The sequence below is a fragment of the Lycorma delicatula genome, chromosome 1 (assembly GCF_047948215.1).
Source record: "Lycorma delicatula isolate Av1 chromosome 1, ASM4794821v1, whole genome shotgun sequence".
Taxonomy (NCBI): domain Eukaryota; kingdom Metazoa; phylum Arthropoda; class Insecta; order Hemiptera; family Fulgoridae; genus Lycorma; species Lycorma delicatula.
This window is the reverse complement of record NC_134455.1, coordinates 205,365,563-205,390,135: the sequence shown is the minus strand read 5'-3', so window position 1 is coordinate 205,390,135 and position 24,573 is coordinate 205,365,563. Positions and strand designations below refer to the sequence as shown.

Genomic DNA, 24,573 nt, shown 5'->3' with positions numbered 1-24,573 from the left:
TTCCTAAATTATACTGAATTGTTTATTTTACACAACGTATGAAGGCTACCATGACCATGTATGTTCTTCCAGGTATGAGGGTAAAATCTCGTCATCCTTAAGGATGAATAACATGTTAATATTAAATAAAGCATTGTAATATTTACAAATTCTCACTATTATATTGTAGTTCAGTATTGCACTAAAGTAGTTTTGTATTTTTGTTGTTAGTTGTTACATAACAAAAAAAAAATATAGTAGTTGCATTTTTATTTTGTAATTTCAAAAAAATTGTTAATTTTTTTTGTAGTCTGAGTTTGAATCTTGGTCGATTTAGTTTTTATACGTGCTTGTGTATCAGTAGTTTTTGTTCAATATTACGGCTGAAATTTCAGCCCCAATTCGTTCCTCACTTTTTACGCGATTACTTTTTTATTCATATTCTCATTTAGTCCACTGTTCTACTAGCTTACTGGTCATCGCAAATGAATTGTTTAACAGCTGATTTTTGAAGTCTAAGGTTCTGAGATTCAGATTCTAGTAAAAGCAAGTAGTTTTTATATGAATTTGGATACTAGACAGTGGATACCGGTGTACTTTGGTGGTTGGAGTTAATTAACCATACATTTCAGGAATGGTCAGCCTGAGTCTGTACAAGACTACACCTCATTTACATGTCGTACAAGTCATCCTCATCTCATTGGTCTATCGTGGTGTTGGGGGGGGGTGGGGGGGGTTGCTTATTGTTCACTAGTTTAAACAGATTGCAAAGTACAAATTAGGAAAAATAAAATAATAAAAAATATTACTTCTTTTCATTGCACTGGTATTGATCACATATCAACATATCATCATTATACTTCATGAGCTATTCTTCTTCATTAAAATTATTTTATTTATTAAATATTACTTTGTTATGTATTTCTTTTATTAAAAGTGTTATTAGAACCAAAAAAAGTAATGAATGCATGAATTACTTCTTTTAGTTACTTCTTTTTAGATATTTCAGTACTTTTCTTTTATTCCAAACCCTTAAATGTTTTATTTGTAAAAAACATTGCAAGAGGTACCGGGATTTTATTTTTCCCTGTTATCTACATTAATTTTTGTTCAGTTTTTGCTTGAAACATAAACATTTAAGTGATGAGTATGACAGGATAGATTGATGCCTTCTTCACCAAGTCGAATTAGAACATCAAGCCCACAGAAGTCCAGGTAACAGATATTTACCTTGCAAGTATCACTCAACTCTGTTTGCTGCAGGAACTAACTGTATATTGTATTGATGACATTACTGTCAGAGAATTCAACCTTATGCTGAGATATGAGTTATGTCTCTAAGATAAGCATCTCTGTCTTTCTGAAATTTAACAGCTTTCTGACACTTATATACTGATGCTTTATGTATATTATAGGTATAATAAAGATTAGGATAGATAATACAAAGCAAAAAATTAATATATCCACTTCCATCAAGAAACATACATTGCCTCTACTCAGCAGCATAGTTAAGTGATATTATTTGAATCAAACTGTTTACCATTCTGTTTATTAAACCTCATGTCACTATCAGTGTTTTAAACAATTTATTTTTATAATAATCAGTTTATCGGTAATCCAATCTAATTTGATACTTGTTAATGTTGTAGTAATTATATAAGGACTTTTATACATAGAAACTATAGTAGCTTAACACCCATCACTGGAGACAGAGTTTCAATGCCTACTCCTATAATTGCCGGATCTGAACTACATGTATATTTATATAATGTTAAATGTTTCTTGTATTCGTTATTTTATTTTACAAAGTAATACTTTATAGAAGTACTGAGACTTGTAGTGTTTACATATAAAACACATGTAATATCAAAGTTCATAAATAATCCTCCATCACTACATTCCTACGCATTCCCAATCAAAGATAAGTACTCCTCCTTATCTTTTTATAAGGAATATGACATGTATTCCTTATAAAAACTGAAATATTGAATGTTGGTAATTTGTGATGTATACTGTCATGATAGGCAGTCATGATTTTTCAGTTTTTTCTCTTGCATTAAAAAACATGTATATTAATAAAAAAGAGTATATCATTTTTAATTTTTTGTATTTAAATAAAATAAAAAATTAAATGAAGTGCCTCCTTTTTTAATCAAAATTCAATGCTTTCATTTTCAAAGTTTCACGAATCTAAATTATTTAAATTTTAAATAGTCCCGCTTTAAAAATACTTATCTAAGTTACCTGGATATTATCGCAAAATTAAGTAGAAAAAAGTTGTTGCTATTACTGTTAAAAAATCATTGTGGAGAAACAGCTATTAATATTCCCGTATTTAAACACACCAGGAAATGATTTTGGCCATTCGGAGGATATCAGCATTTCCTATGACTCTTTCAAAAAAGTTGGTTATATTAAATTTATCGGATGTTGTTACCATATAGTTTATCATGTCCGGTTGGCTGCTGTTCTTTTATATTGAATCACTTACTTTTTTTTATGTTTATGATAAATTACAAAAGGCTTTATAAATGAATTTTATCTTTTTTCAATACAATATTGTTAAAGCTTAATTATAATTTTTATATGTCTACCCATTTTCGCATTGATTTAGGTTACTTTTACTATATTAACTGTACATAATAAACATTAGCCTGTTAATTTATTAAACATAATTTTTTGAAACTGGGAAATATCACATTCAAAAAATGAACAAGCCAAGTGGTAAACCCAGTAAACTATTATTGTCTGTCTCATCCTAAGAGATAAAACATACCTGGACTAAACTGGTTGATCACTCTTCTCTAAATTAGTTATAACTCATCTCTTACTCCGGTTAAAATACAAAAACTTAATAATTATCTTTATTCACAAATATATAACCCATACCATCGTAATCAAATAAATTAAATGAACAAAGTAATATTTGTCCCATTAAAATCAGTCAATTATTAAAAATCAAATTATTCTTAAAAAGAAAATTATATTAACTGTCCAACAAATTAATTCCTAAAATATTCAAAGTTTCCCAGCCAGTTTGGGATAATCTCTGCTATGCTTGAATAACTCACCAGATAGGATAGTATGTGAGATATTTACAAAATTTTCATGTTTTAAACAGAACAATTTATAAAAGCGCTAGTTATTCGTATATCTAATGTATCATTAGATGAATTTTAATCGGTCTCTTAAATAAATATATAAAGAACTGTCTTATTCATTTTTCTTTATTTTATAATAAAGACAACTTTTTTTTCATTTATATAATTAACCCATCACACACCTGTTCTTCAAAGCAAAAATTACTGAATTTTTAAGCTCTCTCTTTTTTTTTCTTTTTGCCAATCCATTCAAGAAAACATTCTCCAGCTACAAATCAATTTGTAATTTGTTTAATCATGTTAATTTTAGATTTGATCTACAAACAGAACTTATGAATATCTAATTTATTTTAAGATTTCCTCCTTCACATAATGCTTTTGTTTAATGTTGTTTTGTTTAAAATAACATTTGTTTATTGTTGTTTTGTTTAATGATGTTTTGTTTTGTTTAGTGTTGTTGATGTCTTTAACATCATTAACAGCATATAAGCAGAAAATATTTAACCACTTTATCTAGTTTCATATTCTTAAGTAAGTTTTAAAGTAAATTCGATATTATGTTTCTGCAGAATTTCGTAATCATCATTCTATACCGAATTTTACATTCAAAATGTCAAAAATACACACAATACACACAAGAACTAGGAGACCCATAAGATCATTTTTTTTAACATATATACTTTCTTTACATTGCTAGTTCCTTCTATCACATGTTAATTTTTTTGCGGTTATTAAATACAGGAACGTTTAGATAAGGTTACCTTCTCAGTAAACTATCCACAAGTTTTGCCATGATTATATAATAAGTCCCTCTTTCTTTATCAGTCATCATTGTGAATTCTCTGAGTTTATTGCAAATTTACTTACTTGTATTCAGATTTCCTCATCTTCATGCTGCTTTCTCTGTTTGAGAATTTATTTGACCCTGTTTCCTTTAAACTTTTTAGACTTTTGTTCATGACTTAGTTTCATTTCATCAGAAAGGACTATTTTATTTATGTTTTTCTGCACAAAAAGAAACATATTCTACAATTATTAAAAGCTTTTAAAGAAACCTATAAACTTTTGACCCTCTACTTCAATTTGAACAATCATAAAATAAGTACATAACTTCAGATATTTCTCTCAATTTCTGAAAAAGTCAAAATTCATAAGATTATTGGTTACCACAAGAATATTATGAAGACCAAATCCTTATTGAAGGCAATAAAACCAAATTCTAATAAGCGCTTGGTTCTCTTGAGCATAAATTTTTTCATAAACTTTCAGGAATGGTTAAAGGTAAGCCCAAATTTTTTACAATTTTTTGTGGAAACTTTCAGAACCAGAACCTATTTTATCACAATTGTATTTCAAAGTATATGGCAATTACAATACCTTAATCTAAGTTGTGAATCTTTATTTAGCTTTACAATTTTAGGGAAGTTGAATTTCAGAAGGAAGGATTTCAAACAATACTTTAGTTATTTTTGTCTATACATTCTTTCAAGCTATTATCTTTTCCATAGATCAGTGTGTAACTCTTTTCACCCCAGAAGTCAGTAGAACAGAATCACTACACAAACTGTAGTTTACTACCTAAGATGAACATCCAAGTCAGGTCTCAGATATCAAGTTATTTTGGTCCCCCATGCCCCTTTTTAACTCTTTCTTAATTTACCCTTTAGGGATTGATAATAAAATATTTAGTTTCTTTTTCTTTCCTTTAGAATAAATGGGGCAAAATTGTAAGCTCTAAAGCTATTTAGGAAAGGAAAATTAGTTATAAGTGATTCAATGATAGGGCATTTCCATTTAAACATATAGATCAATTTGTACTCCTAAAATTTGAATGGAAAAAATCCTTTTGTAGGAGAGGAACTCCCCAGATTTATATGCTTTTTTTCTCATTTAACCTCCAGGACCACCATTAGGTTTCAGAGGATGAGATGAATGATTTGTAGCGTGTGTGAAAATGCCATGCATAACCGCGATCTCTGGATGAAAGGCTGAGACGCTACCACTCATTCCATGGAGGCCGGCAGATTTATATACCTGCAAGTTTTTAAGTTTGTATCTCTTGAAAGTCTTCAAGTTTCTAAGCTCCCCTTTGTAACTCCTATTTGATGTAACTCCTTAAATGTAGTTTATTAAAATTATTTTTCCTTGATATCTCTTGGGAGTAATTTTATGAAATTTCAGTTTTCTAGTATGAAAATAGAAAAATTAGTGATAAAATTAGTGATAATTTATTGCATAGTGATTTAACATCACAGTAATAGATTTTTCACAGTTAAAAATCATATAGCTTTTCTTTTTACCTCTATTTATAAGAAAAGAACAATACTAATTAATTGTTTTTTTCCATTTTTGACATGAAATATCACAAGTTATTTTAGTTAAATTGACATTAATTTATTGTTTTATAAATATAACCTTTTCATTAACTATAACACCCATCCATTCCTCCTATTACATCCATCTCAGTTATCACTTGATTGACAACTATTCAGTGAAAAAAATTTGGTATCGAATTAAATGAACATAAAATCTCATTTGTACATCAGTGAAATTTTGAAAAATGGAGAACATTGTTAGATTTTTCAAGAAATTGGATTTAATATGATTAGGAAATGTAGAAATCATTATGCAGTATTTATGTAACTGACAAGTTATTAGGATGCTGGAAGATCCATACTGTTTTATTCTTTAGAATAATTTTTGCTATTCTAAAGTTGAAAGTATTTCATATTAATATAGTTGGTATGTTTAATATACATAATGTATTTATAACCAGGCAAATTTATTACTTATATAAAAAAATTCCCTAGTATATATAATTAATTACTTCATGCTGATTTTGGAAAAATGTCCATCCATTTATTAAAGAATGACTAATTCATCACATAAGCTGTAAACTTGTGCATAGAGACATTGTCAAAATCTGATGGAACTATATAATACTAGCTATCAATATAGTTAAGTTTTGATTTTTTTTAAAGAGGTGTTTGAAGTTGTTTTACAAAGAAATTTCATAGCATTTTTCATAGATAAGCTCTCATAAAAATTGGTACTGGCAAAATAATTCCTTAATATTAAGGTATTGAATTTTTTAAATTTAGGTCTATTTTTCTTCATCTGGATCCATTTGCAAAGTTGTTCCTTTTGATTTAAGTAGTTACTAATGTAAATGTAAGTTATAATTAGTTATAACTGAAAGTTATGATGCTTTTTTTTTAATTTTAAATAATATTCTCTGTTTTCTTTTAGACAATGGCCGCCACAAAACGGAATGCTGGACTGACCTCTGCTGTACCTCGGGCAACACTAAATGATGAAGATCTGGTAAGTGGTCTAATAGTCTTACTTCATAAAAATTAAATATGAAAGTAAATAATATACTGAAGAAACAGGATTTTTCATTTTCAATACTGCATATATTGGAAATATATAATGTTACAAATATTACATTCAAAATTATTTGAGAATAATAAAAGAAAATTACTGAAAAATAGGTGCTGTTCTGTTTTATCAAAATTTTATTCTAATCATTAACTATTCAAAATTTTCTTTTTGATAAGAATTACTAAAGAAATAAAAATAATGTTATCAAGAGTGCGATGATAGTAATCAGTACAAGGAATCCTCAAAAAGTAATGTCCAAAGTGGCTTGTTATTAAATTTTGAGTTTTATTTTTGATAATATTCTAGATCTTATTAAAAATTTTATATTGACATAAATTTTAAACATTAAGTACAATTTTTTTCAATTATTTTCCTGTGATAAATCTTTAGATAGACTTTTTATGAATCATTAAAATCTCATGACTGTATGAAAGGTTTATTTCATATAAAATCATTATGAAATAACTCTATATTTCTGTAAAACTTGTTACAGTCATCTTCTGAAAAATGAATGAGATTAATTGAAACTACAACTTCTAATGTTTTTTCTAAAGCTTAACTGACGTCTTAATGTTTCATTATTCTTAAGTGGTACAGCTATACAAGAATAATAAGAGCTTTGAACATAATAAAGAGCAATGTTTTTTAATCTCTTGCCCATGTGAGATGGGTCATAAACTAAACAGTGCATTATAACAAACCACAAAAAAGAAGGTGGTGCAAAAACTTAACAGTAGAAACCCTTTTGTAGAACAAATTTTCTACAAATTTTTTTTTAAATTCACTTTTTACATCTAAAGTTGGTTATATTTTAACTTAAAATAATAGACTTTGCTGCATTATTTACCTTCATAGAAATGTAGTTGATGTATTATATTTGGAGAATAAAATTGGAAGAATTTTTTTGGTAACCCTGAAAATCAAAGTAAGAGTATTTCCACAGCAATGTGATGAATTTTTCATTATTTTGACTTATAGAATTCCTGAAATATGTTTGTTTCATCATGGGCTCCATGATAAACCAAATATGTATATATACATACAAACAAGTTTATCTTGTAATGAACTACTGTGGAGTTTGATAGGATTCTGGAGTGACTATACTTTTCAAAGTTGATCTCATCTGCAAAATTTATTTTTACTTATCACAAATCGATCTACCTCCTTAAAAATATTTCTCAGTCTTTTACTCAAAAGATTTTGTTAAGTCATATGAATCAAAGGAATTATTAATAATACCAAATTTTAAAGTAAAACAATTAGAAATTATTTTAGCAAAAGAAAAAAGAACCAAGAGTCCATATATTGTGAAAGATCATATAATGAAGAATTCTGTAGATAATTTAAAAGTAAATGTATTTCAAATCAATCATTTGTGTTACTTACCTTCTCGAATTGGGTATATTTGTTGTACATATTAGTGCTGGTAGTAAGAAGAATTGGTGCAAACTTTAGAGATGATGATATAAAATGTTATTCTCTAAAATTTGCTATTTTCATTCACTTTTAGCTCTGACGCATTTGAAACAGAATATGATCAAATTCCAGCACCCCAGTACTCTAACCTTTTCCTTTATTTGTAGCAAATAGTTCTAATAGCATGTATTTGTTGAACATACAGATTGACAATTTTTTTTAGCACACACACACACACACACACACACATGGCAGTAAGGGTTTCAACAAAACACTAAATATGACATCAAATATTTAAATATAACATATACTATTTTTTTACAGGTAAATTACATTAGAAGGAAAACACAAATGTTCACAATATACACTAGACTCAAGAATTTAAAATTATCCAGAGTTAAATGATTCTCTCAGTTTCGACTTCATAACTTATCTAAGTAACAAGCAAATTTGTTACTTTCTTATATTTTTAACAAAACGTTTTTATAAGATCCTCATATTTTTTTAATGTTTTTATGATCAATTATATAGTTGCAGTAATGTATATATTACATTACGATTTTAAACCAAACATCAAATGAGTAAGTAAAATAGACTAATTTTACTAAAAAGAAAAAAAACAAAACATTCTATTTGCTATGTTAAATTATTTTTCTTTTTTGTTTACTCATTAATTAAATTTTCTCTAATACAACTTTAAAAATGAACCTGCTGCTTGACAAATAGTACTGTGGATTTTCTGTCTATTCAAATTGGCTACTTCAAGAAGTTTTCGTCTTTGAATTAATTTTATACATACTTTTGTATTATTAATTAATCTCCAGCTTGAAAATAAGATTATTGAAAATTTATCAAACAGATTCTGACTATATCTACCACACCAAAAATATTAAATTATATATTAAAAGTCAGTAGTTAAGATAGTAATAAAAAGACTTTGCAGATTAAAATATGTAATATAATTTAAATCAAAGCAGAAGTTAGAAGGGCTTGTTAAAAATACTTCTAAAGAATGCTACGTAGACAAAAAGACAATACCACTCCAGTTTACCTAAAGAGACTAGAATATAGGACAAAAAAGATGTTCTGTTTGCAAACCTATACAAATTGAATCATTTACAATTTGTTTATACTTCAAAATAAAAATTATACAGCCCTTTAATTAAAAAACATTAACACTTTTAACATAAGTCAAGAGTTTTGATAATAAAATACTAAAGTCTGAGAATGAGCTCCTTCATGTATTTTATAACAAAAAAAAAAAAAATACTTATAAATATATTTAATTTAAATAGTCAATAACTAATAACTTTGAGTTAATTTAAAGCACTTGGATATATTTGAAAATAAAACAAAAATATTTATCTTAATAATTAACTTATATTTTTATTATTACTGTTTTGTTGCAGAAAATGCATGTGTATAAGAAAACGCTTCAGGCATTAATATACCCAATATCCAGTACAACACCTCATAAATTCTTCATGTGGACTGCCACATCACCTACATACTGTTATGAATGTGAAGGTCTTCTGTGGGGTATTGCACGACAAGGAGTTAGATGCGCAGAGTGTGGAGTTAAATGCCATGAGAAATGTAAAGATCTTCTAAATGCTGACTGTCTACAACGTAAGTAACATAGATTTTATCACTACAATAATTACACAAAAGCATGAATTAGCTTACATATCCAGTTACATTTTATCACTGTACGTACTTAACATTAATATTTTCTTTATGATACGCAACACATTCTATTTATATATAAGTACTGCTTAATAAATCTAGGATAGGCTGAAGAACAAAACTGCAAGCTGGTTGTTATATTTAATAAATTTCTAGCACATTATGAGTTTCTATTATTATTACACTGAATATTTAAAACATTTGTTAAAGTATCAATTAAATCAAGGGTAGTCCTACAGAATCAATTTTTGGCATATTTTAGAAAAATCTAAAGCTTTTGGACTAATATATAGTCATTACATTTTCTTCTTATGATTTTAAATTTTCTCTTTAAAAAAAAGCCACGTAAAATGTATATTCCCTCAGATTTTCAGCTTCAGCACCATCTGAATGTTTTGGTGGTTGAATCCAGAACACCAATTCATTTCCTAAAGAAAGTAAATCAAAAATACTAACATCATTACTTTCATTTTTACCTCTTTACTAAAATTTGATAGGAATATAACTAAGTAGGTTAATTATGGTTATGGTTTAGGAGTAAAAAAGGAGAAAAATAAAATTAAGTAATATTCCCTATCAGTTTCTTTTCCTTTGTAATACATATTTACTTATATTGTACCAAAATATACTTGTAGAACAATAAAATTAGTTAAATAATTAATTGAATTAAATTAAATTAAATTGAAATTGAATTAAATAATTAATTGCTGTTCGGTTCAAATAGTTCTTAATAGTTAACAGCATTGATACTATATAATCTTTTATATGAGAAATCATCCCCCTTTACTTAAATACTGTATTAAAAACATATTTACTTAAATACTTACGGCACTTGTGACAAGTAAAGTTATATAAATCTTAAATTCTATTTTATTTATTATCCTGTTGCAAAGAATTGAAGTAGAAGATTTTATGGTTCAAATGCACTATAAAAAAAGTAAAATAAACATGCCAATGTAGACCTCAATTTAAAGAAAAGAACAGACTAATTTGTCTTGTGTTTTGAGTTTTCTCCTTATACGAGGTGTGTGAAAAAAGTAATGAGACTTACTTTTTACTTACCAAAGTTTTTATTTTTTTCAAACAACAATATTTTCCCCTTCAAAGTAGTTCGCTTGGGCAGCTATACACTGGTGGAGTCATTGTTCCCACTCCTGTTAGCAGCGCTGGAAGGCTTCAATTGGTAGGGCTTTTAACTGGTCAGTCACAGTCTTTTGAATGTTCTCCAAAATGACATCTTTTTAAGACATGTTTCAATTTTGGGAAAAGGAAAACGTCACAAGGACTCAAATCAGGTGAATAGGGGGGGTTGAGGAACCATAGGAATGCATTTTGAGGTCAAAAATTCCCTAATGGAAATGGCCATGTGACATGGGGCATTGTCATGAAGAAGCATCCACTTGTCTGCAATGTCTGGTCTCACGCGAATTACTCTTTTCCTGAGCCTTTCAAGGACACCTTTGTAAAATAATTGGTTGACAGTTTGTCCTGGAGGAACAAATTCTTTATGTATACTCCTATACATACCCCTCGCTCAGGTCTCCCTGAGCGAGGTTGATCTTCAACATGTTCTCGGCCTTCCAAAAATGATTTGTGCCAGCGGAAAACTGGTGCTCTTGATAAGCAATGTTCCCCATAGGCCTGTTTCAACTTTTTAAAGGTCACACTCATGGATTCCCCAAGTTTAACACAAAACTTGATTGCACAACGTTGCTATAAATTTCAATGCTCCATATTCATGACACACAACAAAAACACAACTTCACTGATGGTGCTGTCAAAAATAATGTGTTGGCTGAATGAAGTTGAAACTCGTACTGAGCATGTGGAAGGGATGAACAAATCGGTCTAGCACAGACCAGTAGACACAGCATTGCCAGATCGCTCACAGTGTTACCAGTCTCATTACTTTACTCACACACCTCATATATAACATGCACTTACATGCACATTACCTACACACAACACAAATATATATACAGGATACTCATACATAGTACATTATTATCCAAAAATATCACCTAAGTTTAAATTAATACCATTTTCAATTTATAAAATAAATTTTTCTATTTTTTCTCTAATTTTTCAAAAAGTAATAAAACTGTTCCCGTTACTTCACCCTCTCCTAATAATTTTTCCACAGTCAACATATTAGAAGAAAATCCACTGTCTAGAGAGAATACAAATCACTCTTAATTCAATTTTTTCTTCTTTAAACAGTAAGTAATACATAATTTACCAGTAAGTAGTTTAAGTAAGCAGATGATGCTTGTGTACTTCAAAGTAACTAATCTAGACTGTTCAGCTCTTTACAATGAGAAGCCAGAACTTTCCAAACCAGGTTAGAAACTTTCTGTGGTGTGGGCCACAGAAAGACCATCCCCAGATATGGAAGTGTTTCACTTCCAGAGCCATGTTATTTGAGGATGATGTGTTTCTCAGGAGACTGAAGACAGACTGTAGATCAAATGCCAATCCTGGATTCTACAACACATGATTCTGACAACAGAAATAGTACACAATTGTACTATGCCCAGTACACTAGTACACTATGCATAGCACACTAGTATACCATGCTCAACAATCAAGAATGGTCCATGTCCAATAGTGAAAAACAGAAATTTTCACAAGCTACCCTACTCAACAGATTATAGAATTCAAGAGAAACCATTAGTTTTATAAATTATCTTCCCTTGGCTCTGACTTAGGTATGCTCATTAGGTATGGTTTGCTCATTACAAACCGAATTAAAAACTCAGACATCTTACAACAGTTAAATTTATACTACAAACAGTCACAGGGCCTATAACTAGAAGAGACACTTTCCTTTTAGCAAGCACATCTCATCTCTCACTGCCTTCTTAACTGTATTCTGGCACTCAATTCCACTCTAATTTATTGCATACAATAGAGAGAATAAAAGGAAAAGAAAAGTAAAAGTAAAGAATAAGAGTAATAGTTTAGAGTTAAACTGACATGAGCTTATTGCTCCATAGCTGTCTGTTAATGTACATGAAAATTAATGTAAATGAAAATTTGGTTAGTTCTGCAATTCATTTCGCAATATCATGAAATGGTGTGAATTTTTACCTAAAAGATTGTAGCATACTTAATGAGGCTTATTCATCAGGAAGTCCTTGAGCAGACTTCATATTCCATTTCCAACCTGGTCATTAACCCTAAGACAACATATCTAATAAAAAAGACTGTTTGTTCCAATGTGACAAACTCTTTCAATTTCATCCTGTCCCCAAAGTGAACAGTGAATGGATGATGTCACACATAATGTTTTATTGGATTTCATGTCAAGAACAGAGTCTTTCAACACATTAGTAGTGACAGTGGCAGCAAATTGTTCAGTATTAATTATTGGGTACTTCCCCTACACCAACTTCATCAATGCTTTTATATGCCTTTAGTCAGATATCAGTAGCTGTACATTGGTCCAGAGGCAGCAGACCATGAACAAGCTCTAATACAATAGTGGGAATCAGAGATGCTCCAAAAAAGTATAAGCAAGCCAAATGAGCAAAAACTTTGACAATTCAGAACTTTTCCTAGATGTAATATTTTGGCATTTCCAAAACGCCAAAATATTATTTCAACAGAACATCAAATATGACCTAGACCTTTACCATAAGCTCACATAGTCTCCACTACAGAAAAGGACCAAATTCCTTATTTCATCCTAATAAGAGTTTAGAAGTTGATTATTGCCAAATAATTTTTCTGAGATTTTTATGTAAATGGATACCTAAGTAGTATACTCGCCAGCCTCCATGGCATGAGTGGTAGCGTCTCAGCCTTTCATCCAGAAGTCCCGGGTTCGAATTTCGGTCAGGCATGGCATTTTCACATGCTACAAAAATTGTCATTCATCTCATCCTCTGACATAATACCTAATGGTGGTCCCAAAGGTTTAAAAAAAAGTAGTGTATTTGTAAATATTTATTTATCTTAGTTTCCTTAAGTTCAAACTAGTGCCTCTCGTTATAGATGTCAATTTAAACATTTTTAGATCTATTTTTACAAATGTTTGTTTTAAATCATCTGTTAAAAAAATCTGATGCGAACACCACATGACTTCCTTGTAAGTCTATAAAATTACATAAACATATCTTTGTTGCACTTCATTTAAACTTATTTCATTTGAAAGTGAGATACGATCCTCTGATTCTTTAATAAAAGTGGACAGTTACACAATTGCTAAAATATTAGTTTTTATTAACATCAAATATTTATACAATTATTAACTCAATAATCCTACCTGAAATATTAGATTAAAGTAAAAGTCCCTTCATTACTCTTTAAATAAATTGTTTACCAAATAATCCAACAATAAGAATGATTATTTTACACCGTAAGGTAAAAATTAATATTTGTAACCAGTATAGATGAGTTTACTAAACATAATAGTTTAATTATTATTAACTTTTATTTATATGACACATCAGAAAAATTAAATACACACCAGAAATCTTGTGAATATTACGCATAAGTGAAAAAAATTTTTTAAGAAACACTTTAAACTGAATACAATTCAAAAATGTATTTTATTTTTAAATAAATATACAATTTTTATAAGAATTTGCTAAGAAAATCCAAAAACAATATAATTCTAAAATATAATTTTCAATTAATATTAAATAATCAGATGTTTCACCAAATCTATTATTTCTATTTTATTTTACTTTAATTTTATTTCACTAATAATTTTTTCAATTTTTTTATAATCAATTATTTATGTAAAACTTTTTTTACAATCATGGGTTAATAATTATTAAATCAATATATATAAATTAAAAAAAATAGAAATTTAAAAAAACCAAAGAATATGAAGTCTGATTCGAACCAATGTGCGTTCCCTTTAAGATCCAAGTATTTCATTAATTAAAATTTTAATTTTAATTTCAATTGTAATCAAAAAGGGAGGTGCACAATTAGACGTTACGACAGTGCTAAATCCAAAATTTCAACATTCTACAGCTAATCTTTTTGAGTTATGCAAAATACATACGCACATGCACATATACATATGTACGTACAGACGTCACACCAAAACTAGTCAAAATGGATTCAGGGATGGTCAAAATTGATATTTCTGTTGAAATATGAAAACCAAGATGTTTTGCGATCACAATACTTCCTTTACTTCATACAAGGAAGTAAAAATGTTAGTTCAATTTGATTACTGCCTTCATAGTAGAGAAAAGAACATATATAATATGATAAATTACTCTTCAGTATATCTAATGTGTTACACTCAAGCTTGCAGTATTTGTTCTTACCTTGTGTATAGTGTATATAATAAAACAGCATGCTAGAACATACTGCCTTATTTAGATTCAGTCTTGTTTTTCTTTTCCTATAATTAAACATAATTTTTAATAGAGAATAAATTAATTAACTGGACAATATTTATAAAAATATAACCTTTAAACCCAGTTTAAAATATGATTTAACTAATTCCAATTAACACTTTTTTCAATTTAAAAATAATACACAAAATGAGATATTACTCTGTAATTTGTAAGTAAAATAAAATTCTAATTATTCCATATAATAATTAAGAATACTGAATCAAGATTTATTTTATTTAACATCAGAATATAACTAACATTTAATGAATATAAAATAAAATAAAATAAATAAGATGAATATATAAGTTCAAAAACTGAAATTTATGTGTAATTAAAACATTATTTTTAAGTAAATTAGTACCTATATATTTTTTTCTTATTATAATCTGTAAGTTATTTATTTCTTTTTTGCTATTGGTTTCTATCTATGTATGTTTATTAAGTATAATATATTCATTTTTCTTTCTAATTTATGTTATATTACTTATTTAGTTATCAAAATTATTTTAAGAATAGTAGTTGATTTACTGAAGTTATGATGATGATAGTTGAATACTCTACATACATTTTACTTATGAACTAGTTTAAATTGTTGGATTAGTATAGTTAGCTTAGTTTCTCACTTGCACCTGATGTACAAATCTATTAATAGTATTCAGCCATTTCAAACATTTGCTTTTTTCTTAATTCAGATTGCTTCTTTATGTTATATATAGATTAAAATTTTGTGACATTTTATTACTTGCTGTATATGATGAAATTTTACAGAGTTTATGAGCAATATTCATAGCCTTACATGTTTGAATTGTTTGAATTACTGACAATTTATTCTTTTTTTTTATAACTTGTATTTTCTAATCATTGAATGCATATTTTTTTACACCTCTTCTGCTTGATATAACATAAAAAACTTTCTTTTGATTTTTATATGATTGAAATTCCAAATTAATTCCTTTTAAATATTTTATTCATAAAAAAAATTAACTAAATATTATGTCACAACCCATTATGTACATAAATATGTCCTACATTTGAGAAAAGAATTTTTAATTTTTATTTCATTTTCACAGATGTTGAACTGCTATGCTTCAGGTGAATTATCCCGTAAAGATTATTTATTATAGACACATTCCATTGAATGTGTGTATATAATATATATATATATATATATATATATATATATATATATATATATATATATATATATATGTGTGTGTGTGTGTGTGTGTGTGTGTGTGTGTGTGTGTGTGTATGTATGTATGTATGTGTGTGTGTGTGTGTGGGGGGGGGGGTGTGTGTGTGTGTGTGTGTGTGTGTGTGTGTGTGTGTGTGTGTGTGTGTGTGTGTGTTGTGATATAATTTCAATATTATTTTTATGTGTGAGGGGAAAAGAAAAGAAAAAAATCTAAAAATCCTTTTATACTAACACATTTTTACTTACAAATAGCAATACATCTGTGTTATAATAATGGTTGTTTTTGAATAAACATACTAAAATTCTCTCTACTTAAGCTTTCTAATAAGCAATTTATCTTAATACTTGCATTATTATTAAAATAACTATTTTGTTTATAATTTTTGTTTAATTATATACCTATAATTAAGTTTTTAAATGATTTAATTTTTTTTTTAATTTATCATAAAAAATTATCATTCTTGTATTACATTTTTTTACCAAGTACCTAATTATTTTTAAAGGTATTTCTTAAAAAAAAAAATCATACTTTTATTTTTTTATAAAATGATACTTTTTTTATTTCAAATCATATTCTGTTGCAAACATATACATCACAATTTAAAATGAGTGTTACCAAGAAAAGATTTTTTTCAAGTAAAATTTAATGAATAAAATAAAAAAATTAAACCAAATTTTAAAGAAAGAAATTTTGAAATACATGTATTACTATCAAAACCATGGATATTACCCATTTATGACTTAATATAAGTTAAAATCAGGAATAGGCTCACTCAGGTTTCTATAACCACCAGCTGTTAAAATGTTTTATCAACATATAAAGATAATAGAGTTAGGGTTATGCTCTACATGTTTCTGGAAGTTGAGTATCCACTCTGTACAAATGGTTTTGCAGTGATTCATAGTTTTCAGTTAATATTCTTCCCCAGGTACTAAAAAATAATTAAAATTATTGTAATAAACCATAAAACTCTTTTAATCATTATGTACAGTTAGGAAAGAACTTTATTAAGAAAAAAACAGATCAAACAATAGAACAACATTAATGCAGACAACATTTTTTATTTTGTTACCAGTGAATCCCTTTTGATTTTCAGTCTTGTAAATTTTTTCTTTTAGTTTCTGTATTATAACAATTCTGTTTCATCCAAATAAATTTCCATTATTTTCTATTATATTCATAAGACCAGAAAACATGATGCTACAGATACATTCTGTTTAATTCATTTTCAATTCATTTTAGTGAGAGTTTAGCTATGCATCATTTTCTAGTTTATTTTTTAGAAACACTTACTTAAATTGTAACTGAAATGAAAATTGATGTTATTTTTACAGTGAGTGCAAAATGTTCAGATTTATACAAGTTGATGAATATATTATACTTTCTGTTTTGTTTAGTAAAGATGCTTTAATAAGATATTTTTATAAATAGTATTTAATGAATTATTTTATTTACATGTTTATGGGTAAGCAGTTGAAGAAAAGCACAGTATTTTTTACTTATAAGTATTTAGGTATATGTATATTTTAAAGAAGCTTTGTAGCAAAGAAAGTAGTTGAAATTTTTATTTATAAAGAAATTCTTTTGAAGTAATTTTGAACTATCTTATCTTTCTGCTGCCCAGATTTGTTGGGTAAGGGATGGCATTTGTCTCTCTTTCTCTCTCTCTCTCTCTATTTCTTCTCTTCACTCTATCTCTTTCTATCTATCTCTCTTTAATTATCTTTACCTTATTATATTAGATCTTGTTCTATTAATTTATTTTGATATTTAGCTGGTTTTTTGTAATGATTAAAAAGCTGTACTGTTATGATCCAGTTCTGTGTTTATTGCTGTAAAAAATTTTTTTATTTACTTTGTTGTTTATTTATAGTTAATGTTGTGTATTGTTGTATAGTATTTACTATTTTTATTAATATAGTTTATAATTACTATTAGCTTTTCCCATGTTTAATTAATGTATCTATTTAATTATATTATTATTGTTATTATTATTATTATTATTATTATTATTATTATTATTATTATTATTATTATTATTATTGTGCATTATTATACTACTCTATAATAAAATATAGCAATGCATATAGTTATATGTAGTACAATATAAGTAACTGTGTGATAACATAAATTATATATTTATAAGAAATTCACCACGTAACATTTAATTACATTTCATATTTATACCCTGTTTATTTTTATTATCATCTTACTCTCAATACACTCAGAACTGGAATATATACACATTAACTTACATTTATTACATAAATTAATTATTCATACATATTTTTGATGTTTAATTTTTTAGGAGATTTTTTTTAAATTACAATTTCTTTGGTCTAGTTTTAGGATCACAAGTAAAATAAATAAAGTTTTTAAGCAGAAAAATGATGCTAGCATTACCCTAAAACTATTTAAATTATTTAGAAAGTATGAGCTGCCAAGAAATACCGGTATATAATATATGTGAACGTTTTTAAAGGTGCTTGAAGAATAGTTGTTTATATATTACTTCCATACATAATTGTGCTGTATCTAAGAAAATATTCAGCCACTTTCTGTATCTTTTTCAGCTTTTGGTTTGGTTGCTTATTCACATCTACATATTTAATGATAAAAAGAACAAGAAAGACATAGTCGGTTAATTTTTTTGTGATTCTTTTATGATGGAAATCTATTTTATTATTAAACTTCTCTGTTAGGTATATGAAACAAAAACAGAGATAAATCAACTTCTGCAGTATAAATTAAAAGATGGATGATAATATATATATATATTTATTTACACATAACAGCTGATTTTTTCAAATTTAACTTTACTTTTTTTACTAAATAAATGTAAACATTTTATATAAACATTAACTTAAATGTCAGTAAACATTTTTCATTATCTTTTGAGAAATTATACATTGTCAAGTTCATTTTAGGAAGTTTTCTCATACAGCATACTAGGAAGATTACCATAATCTAAAAAACTTAAGACTGACATGCAAACCTACCAGAGTGTAATATAATTACACATATTATTATAAATGTAATAACATAAATATAAACAGTTATTACTCAAGGTAAGCAGAAGGAGGGGAAGTAATATAACATGAATAGAGGAAGAGTACATACTGTTTGAAAATACAATGTGAACACAGGTCTACCTTCATTTCACTACTCTGCCTACAACAGACTCTGCAAATCTATATTAATACTTAATAGACATTTGCGTATTAGTATCAATATAAAGTATGTAAATGCATATTTCATCAGTCTACTTGATAAGTTCCTGGTTTTGTTATAACATTAATCATATTGCTGTTATTAGTTACCACCTATTTAGTCTAAATAAATAACATGCCCGAAGAAAGCGTTTCTAAAATTATTTACAAATAAATACAAATGGATTTTCTCTATTTGGAATAATAAATATATTTGAATAAAACAAATAAATAAATACCTTATTCAGTCCATTTATGTTTAGTAAATCAAATCAGAAATGGTAAATTTATGAATGCCTGTAATGTATTATGTGTATAATATTTTTATTTCATTAATTTATTACTGGTGTGCCTTATCATTTATCGATTTTGTTTTCCTGCAAATGTAATCTTATTCATTAATAAGCTTCTGCTCCTCCCAAGACCTCCTTTTGTTGCTTAAGGACCTTTTCGACTGTCTTGTACCCTTTCATATAAAATAATTCATTAAATCTTTCTTACTGCCACAGAAAAGAATTATAGAATTTTTTATAATTATGACAATAATTATATATTATAATTATAACAACATCGTAATAAACACTGTTACATATTTCATAATAGGCAGTATGAAATTATGTATAAAAAGATATAGATTTACAAATATTAGTGTATACAGATATTTTATTTCTAAACCTTATATTCAATATGATTACAGGCAGACTACGTAATATAATATTAGGATTATGAAACCAGCTGCATTGTTATGTTGGATTCTGTTCATTTTGGGAAAATGAACTAAATGTAATATATTTTTTGGGACTACATCCCCTGATTGGAATTAGATCAAAGTGTAATTTTCCCGTAGGCTTCTTGTCATAACTGAAATATATTATTTATTATTTTTGTGCTCCAATACTTATTTCTATTTGCATAAATATAAGAGGGGCTAGGCCCTCAGACTGTTGTGACCTAGTTGTATAATTTTATCTCTCCTTTTCACCAAAAGATATTAGCAATATTAGCTATTGTACTTACTTCAGACTACCCATTTAGCAAAAGATGACTTTCTGTGAACTACGTCCTCCTGAGTATAAGTGATTGTGCAGTGTGTCTGAAAAAAAAACTCTACAGATATAAATTAAACTTACTTTATACATTTAGAATTAATAATGTGTCTTTTATTACACAAAAGTAGAAAGTTTAAAGTATTTTTACCTCTTAATGAAGCTCAATAAGATCACCTTTTACAGCCTTAAAGATGTCAAACCAATAATCCAGCTCACTCCACACAATGGCGGACATGTCTGCAGGAATTGCTTCCAAGGCTCCTGTTATTCTTTGTCATAGATGGTCAAGTAATTAGATTTTTTCTTGGAGTTCAATATTTTTTATGTAGCTCCAAAAGAAGAAATCCATCAGCATAAAATTGAGACTTAGTAGTGACGAAGGGATGGGAGTTTTTCTGCCAATCCAGCCTTCTGGGAACCTGATACTGAGCAAGTCCACAAAACTTCTGTATGATATGGGTGGGCTCCATCATTCTATTGAAAGATTAGGCCCTCCTTATTATGTTCAGTTTGCAAAAACACAAAGTTCTTTAACCTGTCCAAGTACACTATGCTTATAAGCCTGCTCATAGAAACAAAAAGGCCCAAAAACTTGATTATGCATAATACCACATCAGAAATTCATTTTCAAGTAGTTGCGGATGAATCCCATCAATTCGTATGGATTTTCTGAACTCCATACTCGGCAACTATGACAATTCATGACTCCATGAACATGAAACATTACTTCATCAGAAATAAAATGTGCTGCACATAGTTTTCACAGCTGAAATGAAATCAAACATGGTTATTACAAACTAACTCTTTTGGCTTATCATTAGGTTTAATTTCAGTAACTGCAGTTTATATGCATGAAGTTGTTTTAGTTGCTTCTGAACAATATCACAAACAGTGTTTTCAGGAATGTTTAGTTGAAAACTAACACTGCAATACTACGAACATATTTCAGACTTCATTGGGAGGACAGTCGAATTCTTTCTGTGTTTTCGGTACTTGTTTTAGTCCTATCTGGTGAGTGCTCTTTCAAAACGTTTTCGGATTCCAAAAACTGTTCATACCACTTCTATGCTTTTGTCACTAGAAAAATTTTTATGATAGACTCGCTCATAATTTTTTTTTATGACAGTCACTGATTTTGTTTCTGCAAATCGGCACATGCACTGAGCTTTCTCTTGTGCCAACTCCATTGTACTGAAGTCCAGGCTCATAACATCTTGGCCTGTGCAACAGTCTAATGCTACTATCTGACAAAATGTGTAAATGAAAAGTTAACTGTTGTTGCTACAAGTTTTAAAATAAAACAATACTGAGTGCTGCAAAACAAAAACATTATTCATTCTTAAAATACCAGTTCTTTTTTTGGAGACACAATATTATTGTACTAGTATGGTTTCCTGTCTCAAAGATTCCTATCATTGATTGTCTATGAGAACTTTTTACAAACCAGGATCTGTATCCATTATTTCCTACCATTTATTGGAAGACAGGATGCATCCCAATTTTGCAAACAATTCTTTGAACTGTTGGAAAAGTGTGATAAAAGTCCTTTTTCAATTTTTCACTCTATGGACTCCTATATTCTAAAAATATGTGAGAACTGCCTTCATAGGAACTCATAATCAATTTCTGCCGCTTTTAATGTATAACATTTTTGAAGCTTGGCCATTCCCATAGCTGAATCTGGTGATACAATCTGACTCAATTAAATTCTATATTTTTCAGCTAGTGGTAAATAAAATAATAAGTTATATCTTTTCCGCTCAATTGCCCATAAACCACAAAAACAGTTTTTGGGTTTTGTCTCCCTCCCTCTAGAGATCTAGCCAACATTTATTTAGCCCCAGATCTAGCCAACATTTATGAGTACATACGTAAAGAAAATAAATTAATGAGATAGTTAAGTTGTTTTCATTTAAAAGTGTCGTGATATGTGGATCTATGTTAGAAAAACACAAAAATAAATTATTTTCAAGTGATAAAAGACGATTCCTATATTTAGTTTTTAGCCCAAACATAGATGAAAAACCTTTTCACAGAGATAAAATATGGCATGAAAGGGATTAATATTTTCAATGCTTCAGTGACTAAATTCCCATATTCACTTCAACAACCAAGCCAAGATGTATCTAAATCTTCAGATGTGAGCTGTAGTTGTAACATTTATCAGTGGACATTTTGATCAGCTGGTTGTAAATCTCAACTGGAAACTTAGTAGCTGCAACGTTTTCACTAAACGAATTCAGTATTCATTTTTTCGAGGAATCATTTTTATCTTCCAGGAAATACTCTGCTAACTAAATTTTTAACTTACACAAATGCTATCCACACTGTGGTGAATAATAATGTCTTCTTCACCCAAATGTTTCTCAGTTTAATCGGAAGTGAGTGAATTTTTACTTTGAAAGCGAATAATCCAGATATCAAGCTTTTCAATGAAAGCATGAACTTTGTCTATCATTTATAAAATGTTTTATCATGTCTGAATAAATTTAAATTCAAGTCATAAATTATGAAAATATATCAGCAAAGTATGACAACAGCAACATATACTCATCATTCTGTGAAAACTTTGAGAATGACATTTGTTTATCCTGGAAAGGTATTATTTATTCATCTTGCAATTCCAATAATCGGGTAAACACTTTCCCCATCGATAACCATCTGACTTCTGTAGGAAAAGAAGAGATTTTTTTCTTTTTGTCCATTTTACTGCATAAAGCCTATTCTCTAATGGTCAGTTTCGTAAGAAAATTAACCATTTTTACAATTTTACAAAGAATTTGTTTGAGATTTTGTGGCAAGAGCATGTCTGTGAAGGAAGCAGTGTATCCATTCCGCCCTTGCTGGGAGACGATCTTTTAATTTTTTTCAGAATTTCACTGTTCTTTCCTCTTATTGCTTTTGCAGAATCATTACATACTGGAATACATTTTGCCCAATCTATAATATATCTTTTAATAACTTCATAAAAAACATCAAAAGACATTGTTTTTTGCATAATCAGGAATTGATTTGCAAAACAACATATTTTCTTTAACTGATCTGTCCCTATTACATTCATATCTCACAAAACATAAGAACTGAGAAATCTTTGCCACATCTGCTGATTCATCAAACTGAATACTAAAAAATTCACTTGAACTCACCTGCTGACTAATCTGATCACGAACATCAGCACCATGTCATCGATTCACCTTGATACTGTGTCATTAGAAAGTGGAATTTTTTTGCTTCTGTCACATCTATTAAAACACTGACCATATCAATTGCATCAGGCAATACAAGGTTTTCTGCAATTGTGTGGGATTTGGACACTTTAGCTACTCTTCAGACAAGATGCTTCAAGTGTACTTTTATCAGTATGGCTTGATTTACAAATAGAAGCTTGTTGATTTCTCAAAGTATGTAATGTTCTTTTAAAAAATTATAAGGGTTTGCTTTTATGATCAGAATGTTTAGTTTCCAAGTGTCAAATTAATTTTATTGGCTTTATGCTTTCATCAGAGAGGACTTGAAAGCCAACAACAAACTTTGGCTTTCCATCCAGTGGGGTAAAACCGTAATTTAGAAAATTGTCATTGTACACTCTTGTCTTTTTACCAATTGATTCAGTGGATGTAAATGGCTCAATTCTTTTTTTCACAAATTTATCCATTTTGCATAAGAATCTAATTGAAAAAAAAGGAAAAAACAATTACATTGTTAATTGCACACTAAACAAGTGAAAACTAAATTATTAACACTTTCAATGAAAATAGACTTTTAGAAATTTAAATAAAGGCACCAGATGCACGCTTCACATTCAAAATAAACAGACGTTCTGCAATCCCTTATACCTCTTTTATACTGCTGAGAGCACAATGTATCATATGCATATTAGAACATAACAGTCTTACAGTGAACATTACGCAAGCAGACCAAATTATAAGGAGCATGCACACTTCAAGTTGAAATCTGTAAATTGCTCATGATTGTACACCTTTTACGTGCATGTTCATAGCTGCTGCTATCAATGCAGCTAATGCTATCAATGCAGCTAAATAGTTTTAATTAGGTTTCATTGGGGTTGAGGGGTTGTGAAAATTCATTATATATTTTTTTTTTACTTTTTGGTGGTCATGGAGGTAAAAAGGTTGAGAATCACTGCTTTAGAGCAAAGATGTATAAATTAAATAAAACACTATTTTAATAAT

The 24,573-nt window shown here is 28.3% G+C and overlaps 1 protein-coding gene across 3 annotated transcripts in view; it reads left to right on the top strand.

The window, feature by feature from the left end:
* Window positions 1-24,573, top strand: part of unc-13 — a 915,368-nt gene that overhangs the window by 713,618 nt on the left and 177,177 nt on the right. For all 3 annotated transcript variants that reach the window (XM_075371044.1, XM_075371036.1, XM_075371027.1), the window contains exons 4-5: window positions 6,330-6,404; window positions 9,290-9,509. In XM_075371044.1, the coding sequence (XP_075227159.1) occupies window positions 6,330-6,404; window positions 9,290-9,509 (295 nt within the window). The remainder of the gene's footprint in view (window positions 1-6,329; window positions 6,405-9,289; window positions 9,510-24,573) is intronic.